At 33.3% G+C, this 20957-nt stretch overlaps 6 protein-coding genes across 17 annotated transcripts; 5 read left to right on the plus strand and 1 right to left on the minus strand.

Annotated features, from left to right (window-relative positions):
• The first annotated feature begins 1653 nt into the window (after positions 1-1653).
• On the plus strand, positions 1654-2735 carry LOC116339631 (probable serine/threonine-protein kinase mps1). The gene has a single exon (XM_031765630.1). The coding sequence runs from the start codon at positions 1847-1849 to the stop codon at positions 2510-2512; it is 666 nt and encodes a 221-aa protein (XP_031621490.1). The 5' UTR covers positions 1654-1846; the 3' UTR covers positions 2513-2735.
• Positions 2736-3402: 667 nt separating this feature from the next.
• On the minus strand, positions 3403-6194 carry LOC116339557 (gastrulation defective protein 1 homolog). Its single transcript, XM_031765515.1, has 6 exons — positions 5928-6194; positions 5708-5856; positions 5459-5634; positions 5181-5387; positions 3995-5109; positions 3403-3842 (listed from the first exon to the last, which is right to left on the minus strand). The coding sequence occupies exons 1-6, from the start codon at positions 6037-6039 to the stop codon at positions 3607-3609; spliced, it is 1995 nt and encodes a 664-aa protein (XP_031621375.1). The 5' UTR covers positions 6040-6194; the 3' UTR covers positions 3403-3606.
• A 61-nt stretch (positions 6195-6255) lies between these two features.
• LOC116339569 (lysophosphatidylserine lipase ABHD12) lies at positions 6256-12837 on the plus strand. Of its 12 annotated transcripts, XM_031765611.1 has the most exons (10): positions 6256-6367; positions 9598-9878; positions 10520-10752; positions 10914-11000; positions 11101-11219; positions 11335-11513; positions 11584-11964; positions 12045-12057; positions 12142-12431; positions 12505-12837. In XM_031765611.1, the coding sequence occupies exons 4-10, from the start codon at positions 10963-10965 to the stop codon at positions 12667-12669; spliced, it is 1185 nt and encodes a 394-aa protein (XP_031621471.1). In that variant the 5' UTR covers positions 6256-6367; positions 9598-9878; positions 10520-10752; positions 10914-10962; the 3' UTR covers positions 12670-12837. The 12 variants fall into 12 exon arrangements, with proteins under 12 accessions (XP_031621471.1, XP_031621386.1, XP_031621480.1 ...); XM_031765526.1 differs by lacking the exon at positions 10914-11000; XM_031765620.1 differs by lacking the exons at positions 10520-10752; positions 10914-11000.
• A 115-nt stretch (positions 12838-12952) lies between these two features.
• Positions 12953-15207, plus strand: LOC116343074 (GDP-fucose protein O-fucosyltransferase 2). The gene is made up of 5 exons (XM_031770966.1): positions 12953-13092; positions 13295-14087; positions 14152-14362; positions 14426-14736; positions 14810-15207. Exons 1-5 carry the CDS (start codon positions 13071-13073, stop codon positions 14967-14969), a joined length of 1497 nt encoding a protein of 498 aa, XP_031626826.1. The 5' UTR covers positions 12953-13070; the 3' UTR covers positions 14970-15207.
• Positions 15208-16856: 1649 nt separating this feature from the next.
• On the plus strand, positions 16857-19079 carry LOC116350839 (probable 3-hydroxyisobutyrate dehydrogenase, mitochondrial). The gene is made up of 6 exons (XM_031782812.1): positions 16857-17204; positions 17803-18039; positions 18103-18160; positions 18242-18452; positions 18521-18677; positions 18784-19079. The coding sequence occupies exons 1-6, from the start codon at positions 17019-17021 to the stop codon at positions 18943-18945; spliced, it is 1011 nt and encodes a 336-aa protein (XP_031638672.1). The 5' UTR covers positions 16857-17018; the 3' UTR covers positions 18946-19079.
• Positions 19080-19203: 124 nt separating this feature from the next.
• Positions 19204-20640, plus strand: LOC116350884 (uncharacterized J domain-containing protein C4G9.19). Its single transcript, XM_031782863.1, has 5 exons — positions 19204-19384; positions 19507-19639; positions 19709-19977; positions 20058-20183; positions 20321-20640. The coding sequence occupies exons 1-5, from the start codon at positions 19332-19334 to the stop codon at positions 20469-20471; spliced, it is 732 nt and encodes a 243-aa protein (XP_031638723.1). The 5' UTR covers positions 19204-19331; the 3' UTR covers positions 20472-20640.
• Positions 20641-20957: the final 317 nt, after the last annotated feature.

Genomic DNA, 20957 nt, shown 5'->3' on the forward strand with positions numbered 1-20957 from the left:
CCCATAAATAAGACAATGCTTGGGCAATAAATTTAGCTCATAGTAATGGCGAACTTTGTTTTTTGATCGTTTTACTTAATTCCACTTGCATTTGGCATTATATGGTGTATATTATTGGCAAAAAAGAATTCGTTATTAGAAAGACGACCAGAATGAATGGTTTGCTTTTATGACATTATGTCTTCTCATCAGTTGGATTAAAACTAATTAATCTGGAACTGGTAAACAAGTAATTTATTTGTGTTCGAGCTTGGTTTGCAAAACCAAAATTCGAAACCGATTTTTCTGTAGAAATTGTGTTATATTGTGGTGGGCATATTTATCCAATAAAATACTCCTCTCATTCTCGTGTGACAACAATAACATGATAAAATGTAAATAAATTAATGACAATCAATGAGAAATTCAATAAATATACAATTGATAAACACATGACAAGATTGGAAAAGAGAGTAAAGCAAACGAAACACAATATAATCAACTCACTAAAATCGCAACAGACAAGCAAATTAACAATTAAATTGTAAGCGTTGGCGCGCGTAAACTTTGGGTTTTTCCAGACTTTTACAACTGCGACGCATACATCGTTATTGGGTTTTGTTTTTGTCGTGTTTCTTTGGCAAACCACAAAACGTGCTCACACTATATTTACTCTTTCTTTTTTTTCTCTTTCTCTCCCACTCCATATATATATCTCTCTCTTTTTCTAAATGTCGCGCGTCGTTTTTTACATGATACACGACTTTTTTCGTTTGTTTTCATATTGATTTTAAAAATGCACTTCATTTGCATTGCGAGATTGAAAATTGATTTTGAATATGGAAATGAGTTTCAGATGTTTAAATTGATCCAACTTTTTTATTGGTAGAAATGAATCTAGAGTAGAATTCACATATTCATGACGACATGTGTTTTTTACGCGATTCACATAATTTAGCATCACATTCCAAATTCAGATTTTGCTTTATATAATTTAGTGTCATTCATCGAAATAGAGAAAAAAAAAACCAAAATTATAGCAATGAATAATTCAATTACATGCATTTCGCCAAAAACCCGGCACTCATCTGATGACTAATTCAAATGTTTATTTATGTCGTCAAAGTGATAGGACCATATGCAGAATGGAAACTGAAAAAAGAAATTCTGACATTATCTGTTGATGACGACGATGACGACGCATTGGAAAAAAAGACACACATGTAATTGCTTTTTGGTAAACATCTCTCTTTACGCACACACATACACTCTTTTCATAGATATCCCACACACATATTTCCCATGTATGACAGTATAAACAGTTGACCAAGCGAAACAAATGATAATGGTCAATGTATAATGGTAAAACCTTTTAATGATTGAGATAGTGAGATCAGGTTCAAAATAATTTTAAAAATAGCCTAGAAAAAGATTAAATTCGAAACATAATACTATTTGAAATGAAAAAAAAAAAACGGTTGAGATAGTACACACGGGAGATTAACAAACACTTCAAAATATAGTTTCCTTATGGATGAGATTGCAGTGTAAGATCATCAACAATACAAATGACTAAGTACGTGGTATAGGTCTGTCTGAATATGCATATGTAGCGTTCATGTGTATTGGTGTGATCGCAAATTGTTTAAATAAATAGCACAACACTGTAGCCAATTCAGTCAGTCGATCTGAAGCACTACAATCGTTCGAAACATTGTTGATCTCAATTCCGGCGTTGAAACCACTTGTATTGTGATCATTAAACGAGGAGAAGTAAAAAAAATAATAATCGTGAAATAAGAAAGTGATTCTGAAAATCAGAAAGTGTTTTTATAAATCTCAAAGAAAATACAAAAGAAGAACCATCATGTCGTTCTTAATTGCAATTTTCATATCAATATTGATTACTGTTAATGCACAACGATCACCGTATGCAGGAGTAAATCGAGGATCTGGCTACAAAGATCGATATGTACCAACGACAGCTGTTAATGACATTGAAAATCGTTTGGGAGAAGGCACATCTGGTTCAACTAGTACAACTCAACGTTTACCATACGATGCATATGGTGATGGGTATATTGTAAATCACTGGAATAGTTTGCCAGTCGAACAAAGACCGTTCTGGATTGTGAACCAACAACAGATCGAAGCACAACGAGGAACACCACCACCATCCACAGTTTCCAATATTGGTACAATGGCTACCAGACCAAGCACAAATCCAACTGACTTTGTTAACCGTTTTGGTGTATCTGGTGATCAGCAACAACAAAACACTATGGGCATTTCAAATGCTCAATTCCATGAAGTTGTGTATCCAAGCAATATCACACCCGAACAACAGCTCAACATGGAAATTCAATTATTGCAACAACGTCTTGACAGTTTAATCCAACGTCGTAATCAAAATCAAAATCAAAATCTTCAACCACAAATGCAACAACAACAACAACAACTAATGCAACAGCAACAACAACTAATACAACAACAACAACAACGACGACAGTTTCCATCGCAGCGAAGTTTTTAAACTCTTTCTTTAAACCCAATGACAATGACCGAAACGAATTACGTATTATAATTATATATCTTTAAAATTCGTGATTTACAAATAATTGTATCTAGCTTTACTTTCCTATATAATTTAAGCAAAACGTTCGAATGTACCTCCCTATGACTTACTGTTATTGATTTGAACTATTTATATTTAAAAAAAAAAAACACTTTAAAGCTCTAAACTTTGGAATTCCTTATTTATCAATCGTTTTATTCACATTTTGACCTTTTGCAGATTAAAGTTATCGACCTTTTTTGACCCTTTGCATTTTAAAACGGCTGAGGAAGTATTTGATAAGGAATGTGAAAAAATGAATGTGATTGGCGAAAATTACAGCCTTTTACTGTTTTTTCAAAATAAACCTTGGATTATTTTTTTTTCTTTTAAAACACATGTTCTTTACGGACTATCAAAGAAATTTTTTGCAATCATCTGAAGCAACAGTCAAGAAAAAAAAGCAAAGACAAAGAAAAAAAAGCGGTCAAGTTTGTTTACGTGAACAGTGCAAACAAAACTATATTTTTTTTTCTATCGATTTGAATGATTTCAAATTGTTTGACGCGAAACAGTTTAAAAGAAAATTGTAAACTACGATGCATTCTGAATTTATTGAGATATTCTTTGAACATGAACTTAGAAAAGAAGATCCCGTTTGGGCAACGTCCGTATTTTCTCTTTAGAAAGAGTTAACAACATTTTTTTCGTTCTATAATAGAACTTCCATTCAACATGTTTTACAAGTTTATCTCAAGCCTGTTATTATTTGCTTAAATGTTATCGTGCTCTTGACTTATTTTTAACTTAAGAATTTTAGATTTTCAAGTCAAAATAGATATTGTTACTTTAATTGAAATTTCCAGATGTTTTGTATGTCAATTTTTCAATATATTTATCTCAAAAATCACTTAAACATTGACAAGAAGCAAAAAAAAAACGTGATTTTTTTGCCAATTGAAAGAAAATAAATTCTTTTAGCTCTATGAATTGAGCAAATGATACAGAACATGGATAGAAAACTTATGATCAAGATTTAAATAAGATATCCTTTTTAAGTTGAACTGTAGTATTTATGATTGTTTCGGCTTTTTCGCATCTGGTTCACCTTCTGCGTTATTAGTGTAAATGGGTTTCGGTTGTGTTTTTTTATATGCTGGCGCAATCCAATATGGATCTTCTTCGGCTTCTTTTGCATATTTCAAAATAGCTTCTCGAGGATCTTGATCATCTTCAACACGTTTACTCAAACCCAAATTTCGTATGACATACGAACTGAGCGTTCCACCAGATGAAGCGACTCGACCGCCTACGAATGAAAAGAATATAATAATAAAAATTGAACATTAACAACGTATATGTAATCATTTTCTTATTGAATGAAATGTTGGAATTTCCAGAGCGAAAACATTACTGCATTGCTTTAAAAAAAAATGAAAAGCAATACAAAAATAAACAAACCTTGTCCGCTTGTAATTGGTAAATCTGGTCGTCGTGATTTAACCGGATCCAATCGGTCTTTTTCCATTTTCTTTCGTGATGATCGTGATTTCTCTTGTCTAAACATCGGCAACGCATGTGGCGTAATAACTTGTGATAATCCTCCGATTTCTGCATGTTTTTTCTTGCGATAGGTTTTTGTAACACAAAGTTTTGCACCACGGAAACTACGTTTATCATCATAATAGCATTTAACTGTACCATCACCACAGCCGACAAATATTTGATTCAATTTCGGATGCCACAATGTTTTTATAATGTGTGCTTCAGCCACACCAATTTTATTCACCAATTCAAATGTGTTTGCATTATAAAATACCAACTGTGACTGATTATCTGCACTGTACTCACGTGGTTGACATTGATTTGTGACAACAAGACGATCGTCTGGACTAAATAAGCAATCGGATGTATCGTATCGTGCGTATAAATCGTTAAATATATGCAATGGCTCTTTCAATGCACGCATATCCCAAATTTTCATGGTTTCATCAAGTGATCTTGATAGTAATTTATTGCCCGCATATGAAAATTGAATCGATGTGATTTCGCTCCCCTTTTGATGCGCTTGTCGTATGCAATGTGTTGTACTCACAAATGTTTTGCGTGTGTCCCACATTTGAATTGAACCATCAACACAACCCGTACCAACGAGCGTTGCATCCGGTGTAAATGCACATGCATTTGGAACAGTTTTTAAACCACCTTGTCCTCGCACCTTTATTATTATTTTATGATGATTTTTATTTGTCACATCCCAAAGGCGAAGCGTTGAATCCATGGCACTGGTTAAAAATTCACCTTTATGATGGGGATGCCATGTGCCTGACATTAATTGGGCTGTATGACCTTTTGTACGTGACATATCCGCAATGTATTGATCACCTTTTACGCATTCCAATTTCTCAAAACCATCACGATCCAAAACTTTTGCCTGTGAATTTCCCGATACGATCATTATCATATCGCCGGTAACACTGTAGCACAAACTACGAATTGGATAGTTTTCGGCAGGATTTAACGTACGAAAACTTCGCATTGACGTATCCATACCAGCAAAATTCCAGAAGCAAAGACTGAAAACAGAGAAAAACAATGGGTTTTTTTGTTGCACATTTTAAAACTGAATAAAGTTATATGTAATTACCTGGAATCTATGGATCCAGAAGCCAAACGGGCACCCGATGGATCACTGGCCAATGCCAAAATCGAACGAGTGCCATGAACCATTTGCACTTCATGTGATGCTGGAATTCTGTTTGCCAGACCCACATTCGATTCATCATCATCTTCCGAATCACTTAAGTCATCATAACTATCTGCCGACTCATTGTCATCTTTTTTCTTTGTCACTCTGAAAATTTACATTAAAAAATTGAAAATAATGTATTGAAAAATTTTGAGATGAAAAACAAAATTACATACTTCGAACCATGGCCCGAGGAGGCCTCGGGATCTTTTGCCGGCAATGGTCCAACAACGTCATCCTTTTCTTCGTCATCGCTGTCACTGTCAGACTCATCTTCATCAGTCTTTTCTTCGGTATTTGGAGGTAATTTGGTGCTTACTGTTGATTTTTCACGCGCTTTTGCTATTTCACTCTGTAAATTAATATTTTCAGTTATTTTGCTACTTTCATCCTTACCAATTCAGAATTATGTTATTAACGCATACCGTAATATCAAAAGTCTTTGCTTTCCGTCCAAATTCTGTAATGCCCATAATTTCTTTGACGCGTTGGCTCTCCAAATCTTCTGCCAATTCCTCGATGGCAATGTTCAATGAGTTCTTTTCCTTTTCACTTTTTCCAAATGTACCAAAACCTAAAATAAAATCGTTTTTTAAATATTTTATTTGGAGTTGATTTCATTTTTTCAATTGCTAAATTACAAACCTGACGTTGATGTAGCGGCATCGTCTTGATTTTCTTCTTTATCCGCATCAATTTTTTCCGTCTTTTTAACGGCCAATTGAATTTTTCCAAATGTAATCTTTGGTTTATTCATCGTTGCAGTTCACTCACTTGAGACGCATAAAAACTACCATTGACTGCACTTCAGCAAATTGATAAAAGTCTCATTCGAATTGGTTGTTGTGTATGCTAACAAAGTTTATGTCAAACGTTTTGCATCCATCTGTCAACTGGAAACATAACCTCACTTTTTGTACTCAGTCCATTAGACGGTGTGTGTGTGTGTGTGTCGGTAATTATCTGTCAATGATGAGACTAAAAAGGCGTAAGCATTATTTCAGACAACGCATACATTTGTTACAGTTCAATAAATTTTTAATTTTTTTTCTTCTTCTTTCGACAAAAATGTGCCATTGAAAAAGGTAAACAAAAATATGTTATTTTGAATGAAATTGTTGCATTTTAATTCTGCATTCGAATGGGACATAAACGGAAAGCAATCATTGTTGATGCAACGAACAGCTGATCGACAAGGAATTCACCCTTGAATTTCAAATGAATTGTTTAGCCTTTTGCCGACAATTTGAATTATTGTGAGTGAGTGAATGAGTGTAGCTTGAATAGAAATTATATTGTTGTGTGCTGATGCGGATGACGTACAACGAACAATTTTTTTTTTCTTTATCAAACTATGACAACAGTATTATAAACAACACAACATTGAACATAAAAAAAAAATTGTTGGCGTGCGCACGATCGACTATATTTCTAGCTTGTCTCTCTTTTTTCCATTTTCTACGACGAACAGAAAAAAAAATCTAAACATTTCGAACTTTGGACGAAAACACAAAATTGTAATCATTGATCGTTTCGCGTTTAATTGAACAGTAGTTTATCAACGTCACGCCTCAGTATAGTCTCTCCTGACCGTTGTCCGTGAATAGTATGTGTGTGTGTGTTGTTGGTTTTTTTTATTGTTGTTTAAGCTAGTGTTGATTTCAAGCCATTCGTTCGGTCGTGGTCTGTCTGTGGTGTTCTTTGTACATAATATCGTTGAACAGTGACTAATTCGAAGTTGCATTTGCAACTGCATGTCAACTCAGACAATTTTGTTTGTTTGCATTTGTGTGTCCTATGTGTATGCCTAATTTTAGAAGGCACGAATTGTGCTGTTGTTGTTTAATTAATTTCAGTAAGCGCAGTTAAATTGTTAGAGAGAGGGAGAGAGAAAGACAGAGAATAAAAAAAACTTTGACAACAAACGGTTCATTGTATTTTAAATGGTATAAATACACAAATGCAATAACTGATTTATTGTGTATTTATTTTCAATTGCTTGAATTAACATATTAAACAGTTGTCTACACGGTTGACCCACATTAAAATCGATTCATTGTTTTATTTCGTTCGACGATAGACGGACGATTTTGTTATTACACGCGTGAGTGTGTGTGTGTGAAAAGTAATCGATATTTGGTATTTGAAACAAGAATAAGAGCATTTTCCAATCATTTTCAAAAATTGGATGGTGAATAACATTGTTGCCACGCGTGTGTCACACTAATTGCCAATAATATTGTTTTGTTTGCTTGTCATTCTCTTTGTGTGTGTGTTCCTGTGTGTGTGCATGAGGAAATTAAGACATTCGATAAAATTAGACCTACATTTGTAACGACAAAATAATTGCTTATCACATACCTTTTACCCTTGAAACGACCAAATCGTCTCATTATTTTAATTACACACATAACAGATAATTTCTGGCTGTGTATAGGTGCTTTTGATCGGCATGTACTCTTAAAAACTCGTTTCAATTCAGTTCATTTTTAAAGTTTTTTTTTGTTTGTGTGTGTGAATGTTTTTGTGAAAACGGAAGAAAAATTTTATACGAAAAATTGCATGTTAATATCAAATTTAAATTGTGTTTGATTGAATGTTAAGCGGATAATTTGCCACGCCATTTAAATGAAAAACATAAAATATGAAATAAATAAATCATATCCACCGCAGAAAAACGAAGGTTTCAATTTTTTATTTCACGTTGGCCAATGTGAAAGTTTGATTTTGCGATTTGTTCGTGTTTTAACGGCGATAGATTCGAAAGTGTGTTGTTTAAAAAAGCGACTAATTATAATAGATCCGGAGAGAATTTATAAAAGATTTTAACTTGCAGCTGAAAAATAAAATAATTCAATATCAAAAGTATCATCAAAAATATCTGATAATTAGCATAATTTTGAACAAATTTCAGATTAAATCATGAACACGAGTAAAATCATGTTTTTTTTTTGGTCAAGAGTGAAATATTTAATCACATTGAGTCATATCAATCGAAATTTACGATAAATAATTTATTGATGGAAAAGATATGGTTTATGTATGACCTCGACTTTTCTGGCAATTGTGTGTTTAGTTGATTCAATTGAACCAGCATTTATTGTATTCGGCCGATTTCATTACAATTTGTTAAAGTGGAACTATTGTTATTATGTGCATTGTTATCTTAAATATTCTTTTAAAGCGGAAATTTCAAAACGGTCGTTTCTTTATTTATGATGTGGCATATAGTGTGGGTTTTGATAAGTATCTATCATAGAATGAAATACAAAATTCGTCATTTTATCTAATATATAATTTATCTATATAAAAAAAGGCCTCAGCATCAGAGCCAGAAATCATAACTTATGTTGTGCCCGTCTGCCGGGCGCCATTCTTAGCTGTCCGTATATATGTTAGTTTGATTACTTTTATTTGTATTTGTGTTCGTGTGATGTATTTCAATTCGAATTTTGGAGAGGCTGCTGATAATTTAACTAAGCGATTCGCAGATATTGCGCTCGCTAAGCAGGCGCGTTGCTTCAAAAGTGCAATTTCATGCTCTGCTCCGCCACAGAACTAGTTTCGCAATCAAATCCATCATTGCATTCGAGTAGAACTTCTGTTGTACTCCACTTTTTTTTTCATCAATAGTGCGGAACTTGTTAAATATAATTCAATTGTTTCCAGCAAAGTTGGTCCGAAGAAAGTTTTTGGTAATAATAAGTGCACAAGAGATAAGGCTTATGAATTCAAATTTATTGTATAATAATATTTCTTTCTATTTTTTTTGCCCGGGAGTGTCTCATTCGCGTAAACATTACGTATTTAATTGCACGCATGCTGAACTTTGAGTTTTACTTTCATTTCAAAGTATACAATTTCTACATTGAAATGTTGAAAAGTGAATCATTATGAATTGTCCAGTAGTCGGTCGATGCTTTGCGCGGAAATTGCTTTCAATTCAAAAACTTGTTTTCCCTCCCCGAACAAAAAAAAACACACAACAAAACTCTGCGCATAATTATTCGTATATATATATATTTCTTTACGTATTCGACATTTGACGTGCATAAAACAGAAGTATAATTTATGGATGAATCATATGCTGGTCGATTCTTGTGAAATTGTGTCGCATGTGCTCTCTCCGTTTATGTGTCCATTCGAAGCGATTTTTTTCTCTCGTTTGTTTGTTTGAAAACATTTTGGTAACATATCTGTCATGCAGCAGTCGGTCATTGAATTTGGCTGAACGAAAAAAGTGCAACATTTCATTTATAAAAATGCTCGTTTTGTGAACATTTTTTTTATTTATTTATTCTCAATTCTGTTTCAGTTGTGTGTGTGCGTGCGTGTTTTCTGCTTATCTTCATGTTGTTTATAAACCGCAATGATAACAATTGCATAAATACGAAACGATATTGTTGAAGCGCGAATCCTGTTTAATGTGATTATCGTGTGTGTATGCGTGAATGACGCCCTGGATATTGACAGACAAACAAAACATAGAGAAACTGGAGCCGATTTGATTTTGAAAATAGTTTTTTTTTTATTTTCGATTGTTTTACTTCAATCGACAACCATGAGTGTAACGTTAAAACGGCGATTTATCAAAAGGTGATACAATATCCCCAAACAATGATTTTTTGTCATCTCCCCTCCCTGTCGTTTTTTACAAGCAAATCCAAGCTAGTTTATATAATCCATCTAATTAATAAATGGCCAATGATAAATCCAATGGAAATAGTGAATTGATTTACATTTATGTAAAATACCATTTTAGTTTGTTATCTGCGTTTTTGATATGATTTGAATTGCAAGTTCAAAGCGGCAATGCAAATCAACCATGAATTTACAAATATTATCGCTATAACCATATTCATTTAGCACTGAGTTACAAGGAGAACACGAATCTTATCAACTTCGACCGTTTTTGTTTTATTCGCAAGAAATTCGATGAACCATTTCAAGTGCATGTTGAAATCGCAATATTGGAGAAAAAAACATGAAATTTGATTTAGTTTTTTCTATTTTACAGTTAAAAAAAATAATTCGATAAATTTCCATGAACACATCTGATTTCAATACGATTATAGTAATCGCTAACAAAACAAAGAAAATCCGATCTTTGTTCAGAACAACGAGTAGACACCGTGTTTGTTCATTCCTTTATTGCCTTTTCGAATTGCACGTGAGAGTATTTTATATGCAATCAGTGAATTGAATGACATTTTCATTCATTTTTTCAATTGAAAAAGTCCATTTAGACAACGTCAACAAAAAGAATGAGAGCTTATGCAAGTGCCATAAAAAAGACGTAAATAACATAACGATACAAATTTTAAACCAATTAACCAAGCAAATCGTGAATTAGAGAGAGGAACAAAGTAAAACATACAGACAAAATGTGGAACGCAGATCGCGTATTAAAAGACGTTTTTTATACAACAGTCATTCCTGGAATTTTCATTCTATTGTGGTTATTTGGGTTGTAAGTAATTAAGTAGTTTGTCACGCTGCGTGGCTATTGCCTCTAAATAAAAACAAATATCGAATTACACTTAGGACGTGCTGGCTGTATAATATCGCTCCCTTATCATTTCCTATGGTACGCTTTGAAAGCTTTAGTTAATGGCACTTTCGTTTTTGTAGAAAACAATAACTCCCCGTGTAAACAAAAGGCGATCGAAAAAAAATATATATGAAAACAGTTGGCACGTCCTCTGAATTTTTTCAAAGGTTCGACAAAATGTTCGCTTTATATGTGCACAAATGGTTTGGATTTGAACCAGAACATTCACATTAACGTGTTAAATTGTTTATTTGCTACATTTTACAGAATATCGATTGCAACATTGAAGCTATGCATAATTGGAAGCGTTATCATTTTTCTTGTGTTACCGTTTATTTATAAGTATTCACCAGTTTTGCAGCGTGGCGTTCTATTTTTAACATTCAGTAAGTAATTGATAATTCATTTTTATTGCTGCAAATTAATCCAAATCACGCCACAATATTAAATAAACAAAAATATTGAAACATAAACACTTTTGACGTTGCATTTCTGTTACAGTTGCACATCCATCCAGCACAGTATTAAAATCACCCGCAGATCTCGGCCTTTATGCAACACGTAATTTTTATGTTAAGTATCGCGATAATAATGAAGAAAAAAATGTAACACTCGGCGTTTGGCATATCCTACCAAACTATATTGCGAAAAAATTCTCCAAAGAACTCGGCCTCAAAGCGGTATTTGTGCATATATTTTTTACCTTATTTTTGACATTAGAAACCAATTCTCCACTTTTCTTCCATTCAGACTGAAATAATAGCATCGAATACATCACTACACCGTCACGTAAAATATGAGCAATCAATCGAAGCAATTGAAAATGAGATCCGTAACGAATTTCCAGCAATAACTAATGAAAATGATGTTGAATTTTACGAACGATGTTTGCACATTACCGGTGCGAAAATTGTATTTTATATGCATGGCAATTCTGGTTCACGTGCCGCATCCCATCGCATTGAATTGTACAAGGTGCTAAGAGAACAGGGTTACCATGTGATTGCATTTGATTATCGTGGCTATGGCGATTCGTTGCCACCATCACCAAACGAAGATGGTCTCGTACAAGATGCCATCGCTGTGTACAAATATATAACAAGTGTTACAAAAAATCCAATATTTGCATGGGTAAGAATTCGAATCCATTTTTGTTTGTTGCATTATTCGTTAATTAATGTTTATTCTTTTCTTTTGTGATTCTCATCTAGGGCCATTCGCTGGGTAAATTACATCAGTGTTTTTTTTTTATCTATTTATCGATCGTTTGAAGATAAAAAAAAAAAGAAATATTTTACTTTATTTAAGGTACCGGAGTGGGTTGTCATACTATGGCCAAATTGAAGAAACTCAACATTTTCGGGCCACGTGTTCTAGTGCTTGAAAGTCCATTCAATAATATAAAAGATGAAGTGCGTGAACATCCATTTTCACGTTTTTTCCGAAATTTACCGTGGTTTGATTACACCATAACTGAGCCGATGTTTGACAATAATTTACGATTCGAGTCAGATAAACATATTGCCACATTCCCACAACCGATTATGATTCTTCATGCCGAAGACGATATCGTTGTGCCATATAAATTAGGCCATAAGGCAAGCAACTTAATGCTTTTTTTTCTTTAATTCGAATTAATTGAATTTTTTGTTGGCTCTTTTGCTGCTTTAGTTGTACCAATCAGCATTGGAAAAGCGACAAAAATCATGGGGCCCCGTCGAATTTCATCGGTTTGATGCTGAAAGTGGTTATGGACATAAATTCATATGCCGAGCACCTGAATTGCCTGATATTTTCAATAAGTTCTTTGAAACATACGGAAATGAAGCCTACTAAAAGAAAACCATGTTTTAATTTTTTTACATAGCGAACCAATTTATCTGAAATTTATTTATTTGTACAACTATTAATAAAAAAAAATCAAACAAAAATGGCCTTGATCTAATTCATGTAAAACTACCACAAAAAAAAGAGAAACAAATAAACAAACAAAAAGAACGCAAATTCGTTGTTTTTTTTAACCGAAATTAAAAATTCAAAAATATTGAATTAGGTCAATTCAGATCTGACTTACCGATACTGTTGGCTCTCCAGTCAAATGTCAAAGTCGTCAGTACTGAAAGCACCGGTTTTGTGACTGCTTGTCTTTTTCCACTTGTAGTGTACACACAACAAAACCCATTTCAAATCGTATAGAGAATGTGACTGAAGCAATTTAAATAAGATTCCGTAATGAAATGAAGCCGGAAAATTTATTGGGTAATTATAATAAATTCCTTGATATTTCCATCTGTTCAGATAAATCGAATGAGTTGTCATCAATTTTATGGATATGTATACACATTACAATAGCATTTGGCATTTGATTTATGCTTTCTTCAATATTTTTTGTTCTTTTTCTCTCAATCTCTCTCTCTCTCTCACACTCTCTCTCTCTCTCGTTTGCTCTTTTATTTCATAGGTGTTGTGATATACTTGAACGTTAGTTTATTGATTGTATTCGTGAATTCGTCGAATTCGAAAAAAGTGCCTGCCCTCCAAATCAAACAACCTTTAACGTGCCAGTACAAAGATTTTTTTTATTCTTATTTTTCTTGTGATAAATTTGCGAAGCGATCAATTTACGATGATGGCAAAGCACATAATATTAACAAATGCGCTCCATTTCAACTAGTTAATAGCAGTTCGCCAGCTGTTTTTCTGCTGTACGATGTCAATTCGGTGGAAGGATTCAATTTACGGCGTGACGTTTACATTCGTATGGCTGTTTTTCTAAAATCACTGCGACATCGTCGACATTACGAAAATTCATTTTTAGTTTTACCACCATTTTATCAATTATATCATTGGAATTTAGCATCAACATTTCGATATCGCAGCAAAAATGATATCAACGATGATGACATTTTATTTTGGAATCATTTCTTTGATCTCGAAAGTATGAAACGATACACGGCTGTCATTGATATATGGGAATATTTTGAGATTTTACGCGATTGCTTCGGATACAAATCAAATGAAATTATAAGCATAAATAATGCATTCCGATTGAAACATTTTGAAAGTATGTTTTTAAGCGGCAGATTCGAAGAGAAATTCGACATACAAAGAAACTGTGATCAACATTTTTTTGTAAATGGTGGCGCACAATTTCTCAGTCTATACAACAATTTCACCGTACGGAATGGGCAATGTGTCGAATTTCAAGGGTCAGCTGGACTTCTATATGATCTTTTTGAAAAGTTTCCGAAACGGTAAGCGATAAATGTGAAATTAAATTAATTGGAATTGTTATTTAATTTGTATTTGTTTTGACAGTTCGGACGCTAAAATTCATTCCATTGCAATATTCAATTCGGAAACGGTTCTTCATGACCATTGGGGCGGCTCGGAATATTGGAGGGCAAGACGATCAATGCGTTTTAATTCATATTTAGTTCAAGTTGCAAATGAATTTAGAAATGATATATTTAACTCAACCGACGAGTTTGATGGCACCGAAAGGCCGTTCGATTGGCAAAATGAAAGAGTATGTACCGATCTATTTTATTGAATGTTTGAAGAAAAATAAAATTCATTTCAATTATTTTAGGAGCATCGCAATGCCAAAGGTGGCAAATATATATGTGGGCATTTAAGACGAGCTGATTTTGTTCAGGGTCGTGAAGAAACAACTCCATCATTACGTTCGGCCGCCACTCAAATATTAGTCAAATTAAAAGAGTTGCAAATAAAAAATATGTTTGTGTCGAGTGATTGTACGGGTCAAGAATTTCGCAGCTTTAAGTCATATTTAAGTAGATATAGTGTACACAGATTCACGCCATCGTCTGCTGAGGAACGTAGACGACTAAAACCGGGGGGAATAGCAATTGTTGATCAAGCAATTTGCTCGAATGCAAGGTATAATCAACTCTTTTTTTACTGCCGTTTAAACTTTAAGCATTTTTCTTAAATTTCTTTCATTTCATTTCAGGTATTTCATCGGTAGTTACGAGAGCACATTCACTTATCGCATCTATGAAGAGCGTGAAATTATGGGTTTTCCACAAGAAACCACTTTCAATACATTCTGCAAAACACCATATGAAACGGACAAATGTGCACGGAACTCTCATTGGCCAATAGTCTATTAAACATGACACGTTTTTGCGAATCTCAGATATCGAATGAAAAATACACACTCACCCACACCAAGTTTAATGTCATAATTAGTTAACAAACCAAAAATTACTTACTAGAATAATAGAATTAGAAAAGAAGATGTTGCTTTTTTGTTTTGGATATATACCAACATAGTTGTAAACCCAAAGAGCCTAACTAGATATGTAAAATATAGTTGTTGAAATTTGTAGTATAAAATCATGGATTTAATCTTTCATTGTTTTTTTTTTGGTCAAAATTGCAAGGCGATGATTCCAGAATTAAGCTACTGAATGTAGATAACGCCTGTTATGATGCCATCTGTTGTGTGTTGCTTTTTTGTGCTTGAATATTTGATTAAACTTTGTTTTTTCCACGAGAAAACGTCAGCATTCCGCAAACTTTATACATAATATAATTTAATATTCTTTTTATTTTATTTTATATATCTCCATTCGTCCAACGAAGTACAGAAAGTAGTAGGTATGTGATTTAACGATTATGCATTGGCTTGACGTGGAAATGTATACATAAAAATTATGTGTTTGAATTTAAATGGCATGAACCAAATCAAAACTTGTTTGCAAATGATGTGAATACTTGTGAGAACACAAACAAATCAATTAGATTCATTCCGTACATCGGACGACAAAATCGAACGATTTTTCTGCAGATAATGTTCATGGACGAAAGGATAAAGTTTTATGGTCAATTTCGAACTCAATTCTCAATACCAACAAATTATGCAAATGAATATTTATTTATCTTGTTTCTTGTAAAAAGATTTTTTTTTTTATTTTTTTTTTGTTTTCATTTTCTTTTAGAGGCAAATATTTATGACACACGCTGTGTGCCAAAGCGAGAATTAGCCCAAGAATGCAATCGTACAGAATTGTAAAAAAAAAGATCCGGATTTTAATGGTGGTGAGACCGATTTTCGTTCAATGATCCATATCTTTCTCCTGCCAAACACTGCTCATTATGAAAGACTGCCAGTTTTTAGTGTAACATTATAAAAAGTTGATAAGACGGCATATCCCGTAACGTACTTCATATTATTGATAACTCCGCACTATATTTGATATTAGTTGAAAGTCAAGTTTTTGCTGCTAACTAATAAATATCTTTACTTTATTTAATTTCCATTTATATTAATTGAATCGTTTGCCAATAAAACCTTAGGTAATTCGGTTTTATATGCTCAGCGACAATATACCAGTCGTCAATAAAAAAAAACGTCGTCGTCGTGCATAAAAATAGTGCGGGAAAATGAAATAATAATGAAGAAAATCATCGTTTTGTTATTTGACTTGGGAATTGGTATATAATTCACCGACTTTATTTGCATATTGAATATATTTTCTGGATAATACTGGAAGAGTAAAATAACACAGTAATATAATCGAAAAGAAGATTGCGCTTAACGAAATGTCGTTATATTCAAGATGAAACATGATGGTGTGTGATAATCGACGAAATAGAAACAAGAAATCCCCGATCATCTCTACATATAAACTGAGAACGAATGAAACATAGCGACTGTCTTCGGTTTGACAAGAGTAGTATGGGCTGTAAGTTTGGTTGATAACGCTGATAAAACAACAGCTAAAAAAGAATACGAGCACGCACATACATACACTTTCACAATAATTGTCAGGGTGCAGAAAATATGATGCTTTTAAAATCAAAACAATATTGTTACTTATGAAGGTAGCAGTTGAACTATATGAGCGCTCAGCGCTCGGAATGAAAGGAGAGAAAAAAACGAAAGTCATCGTATTTGTTTTTGATTTTGGGTTCTATCAACTCACACCGACACATCAACCCGCTTCGCACCGACACATTAACGCAACTAAAACCATGACTTAGTTATTTAAATCGTTTCAGTTAACTGGCAGCAACCGTTGTGGTCATTCACACAGAGAATTGTGTTCGATTTTGTTGATAACTCTAGTCGTTCGGTTCAATTGTTTTTTTCTTCATAAATTCAAGAATTTTTATTTAAAAAAAAATCTTCAAAATCATTCAATCATCGTTTAATTATGGCACTCAAACAATTTTCGACAATAATGACAAAGTGGCAAATGCATGCACTTAAAAATAACGCTAGTTTGACAAAATCATTTTCGAAATGTATGTCAAGTTCGGCGGCAAGCAAATCGTTCAACGTTGGTTTTATTGGGCTGGGAAATATGGGATCACGCATGGCAAACAATCTCATTAAAAAGGTAATTTTTTTTTTCGTTTTCTCTCAACATGCAAAATAAAAAAAATGATTTTATTGGTGCCAAATTGGCATCGCGTCGTCTATCGCCAAATGTGACAGTATATCACCTTCTCGTGTCTCTCCCATTCTTATCCTACATTTTCTGTTATCATTTCTATTAGAAGCTTTATCAATTTGATTAGAAGATAGAAAACAACATGTGATTTACGTTATAAATGATCAAAATAGTTTTTCGCTAGTTTTATTTTCTTGTTGTTTCGTTGGCCATTGAAAAAAATACGCATGTTTTGATTACATTTTGTTTGTGCCGGAGATATTTTGCTATTTCTCAAAAATAGCCCGTTATATATACTGTGTCACTATCTGACGTAGCACGAGAAGGAGGTGTGTATCAAACGCGCACAATAATTTAATAGCGCAGTGCGCTAAGTGTGTCACTCGTATTTTCTTGATTATTTTTATTCTTTTTTTGGCTGTTGTTGTTGTTGTTGTTGTTGTTGTGCGTACGCTTATATACAAGCCGATAATGAGCTAGGCAAAATAAAAATAGATCAAAACAAATTTGTATGTTTTATTCTTGTTTCGATTTTATTTGGTAGGGTCATAAAATAAATGCATTCGATGTTGCACCATCTGCGTGTAAAGAAGCAGAAAGCAAAGGCTGCACCATCTATGGATCACCCGAAGCAGTTGCACAAAAATCGGATTTTGTTATTACAATGCTGCCAAACAATGACATTGTCTATGATACATACGATGAAATGGTTAAGAATGGCGTTAATTCAAATACCATGTTCATTGATTCCAGTACAATTGATCCAAATGTTGCAAAAAAGGTTTGTAAAATCTTAAATCAAATGGTTTACAAGCACTATTTTCAAAATTTACATTTCAAATAGGTTCAACAATTGGTCAAGTCAAAGGGCGCATCGTTTGTTGATGCCCCGGTGAGTGGAGGTGAGCTAATTAGTTTAATATAGTTGCTGAAATGTGTAGTATAAAATCGAATCTTTTAATTCTATTGTTTTCTTATGTAAGGCGTAATGGGTGCCGAAAATGCAACGCTTACATTTATGGTTGGCGGAACTAAAGCGGAATACGATACAGTTAAGGGCTTGTTGGAAGGCATGGGACGACGAATAACACATTGCGGTGACTATGGAATGGGTCAAGCGGCAAAAATTTGCAATAACATGATGTTGGGCATTTCGATGATTGGCGTTTGCGAAACAATGAACTTGGCGATAAGGTATTTCATCTATAAATGGAATAAATTTCGTTGAGATTATTGCTATTGAAAAAATGATTCATTTCCAGACTGGGCTTGGATCCGAAAACTTTTAACGATATCATCAATTCATCGACCGGACAGTGTTGGTCATCTACAATCAATAATCCAGTTCCCGGACTTAGTGAAAATGCTCCAGCAAACAATGACTATCGTGGCGGTTTTTCAACAGCTTTGATTACAAAAGTACGAATGACAAGCGATAAAAAAAAAACCTTGCAAAATTCAACGCTTTTTGATAGGCAGTCAAGTATTCATTTTTCTCTTTCATTTCATCTCTTTTTACATCTAGGATTTGGGACTTGCATCTGGTGTGGCGACAGCCTCAAATTCACCAATTCCAATGGGCGCAATTGCGCATCAAATCTACCGGACGCTTACATGCCGAGGATTGGGCAACAAAGATTTTTCATATGTTTACGAATTTTTGAAAAACGAACAAAGTCAAAACTGAGAATTTTTGTGAAATAATTTTAAGACACACTATTCATATCGTTGCATTTGCTAATTTGAATTGGAATTTTCTGCTTTTTTTTATTTGAACACTGAAATTAACAATAAAGACGACTGTTGAGATATATAAAAAAAGAGAATTTGGCGTAAGAAAATATCATCATGTGTAGTTGCTGTGTAACGTAGCAATGTAATAAAATCAAATGTAATCATTTGAAACTTGTGCCTAACTTCACTCCTATTGACGGTTATCAGATGTTTTTGACAGACGAATAACATCGCAAATTGATTTGATCAGCGAGAGAGAGAAAGAGAAAATTATTACATATAAATATTTAGTATTTATCTTTTAAATTGATAGACAAGTTTATCGGGTGTTTGTGGCCAATGGAAGTATTTTTTATCACACATCCGATGCTTAAACAACATGCCATCAAATTGTAAATATTTGCCACTTATTTGAGAAAAAGGTTCTGCAAAGCGAACCAACACTTGAAAGAGAGGAATTCTTCAAATAACTTTTGTTTTAACTCAATTATTTGGTTTTTTTTTGTGTAAATAGTTTAAAGGATGTTCGAACTTTATCACAATGCAGACGATTTTATTCAAAGCGTACACACTATGACGTATTGAACTTGAAAAAAACTTGTTCAAACGATGAAATACGAAAATCGTTTGCGAGTCTTTCAAAGAAGGTAAACAACCTTTCGAGTGAGCTTGCCACTTAAAATAGTAAATCAAAATGCAATATAATATCGTTTTAGTATCATCCAGACACAAGTAAAGATGGCAATATAAAACAAAATTCAACGAAATTTCAAGAAATTATGGAAGCCTATAAGGTTTTAAATAAAAAATCAACACGGGACGCATACGATGCAGAAATTTCAATAACGCATAATCCATATTATGCGTATCATTCACCATACAATGCATCATCGTTTAGAGGAGCACCACCGAATGATTTTAATAGAGGCGGATGGCAACATATGGAACAAGGATTTTATAGGTACAATAGGAACGGATATTCAAAGTAAGAAAATTATATAATAATTTAGTTGATAGTCATTTAGTTTAGTCAATCATAATTGGTAACGGAAATTTTAATTTCAGTAATTACTATCGTGATCAATATAACAATCCGTGGACACCGGGCAATGTGTTCACCAGAAAAAAAGTGTGGGGATTTATTGTTTCTTTCGTTCTGATGAATTTTTTGACCTGTTTCCTTGTGTATTCGTAAGTAACTGATTTTTTTATTCGGATCTAGAATTGTATTACTCTGATGAAATAAGGATTTTAAGTTTTAAATTGATCGTTAGAACTGCATTTATCTACAAAGCAAATATATTAAATTACGTGTCAATTTTTCACAGGTTATCACGAAAGAATCGTCTAGTGCGTGATTTCGAAGCAGAAAGAAAAAGATATTACTATGACGCGCGACGACATGGGCATGCTGGTCCCACATATTATAGAGTTCCCGAAATTAAAGACGAAAATTCTTTATTTCCGCCGGATAAATGATAAAAAATATCTCGATTTTATGCTTATGTATTTTTTTACGTTATAAAGTTATTAGAGAGTTGTTAATTTAAAAACGTTTGACTTGGTTCATATTTAGATTTATAAATCGAACCGATTGTACAGAAACTAAGACGAAATAAAACAAATGCGTGATATCATTTCTCATAAATTTGTGTATGTTACATTTATTTAACAGAGAACAATGTACATGTATCTATTTCTTAGTTGTTGTTTTTTTTCTACAAATAATTTTGCATTCTTCAATTCAGACCATATACTGAGCATAGATAAATATCCGAGATATTTTGTGAGAATCTGATATTGCATGCATTATTGATCCTTCTAAACGACTTCCTTTTTAGTTCTTTGCAAGACTTGAATCGACGTGTGTGACTTAAACACAATTCATTTGAAGGAATAACAATGCACAGACCGACACTCATGCTTACACAGTCACTCATTGTTCTCTTCATTTGTGTGTAAGTA

Source organism: Contarinia nasturtii, unplaced genomic scaffold (genome assembly GCF_009176525.2).
Source record: "Contarinia nasturtii isolate CC-2019 unplaced genomic scaffold, AAFC_CNas_1.1 Cnas_scaffold_129, whole genome shotgun sequence".
Lineage (NCBI taxonomy): Eukaryota > Metazoa > Arthropoda > Insecta > Diptera > Cecidomyiidae > Contarinia > Contarinia nasturtii.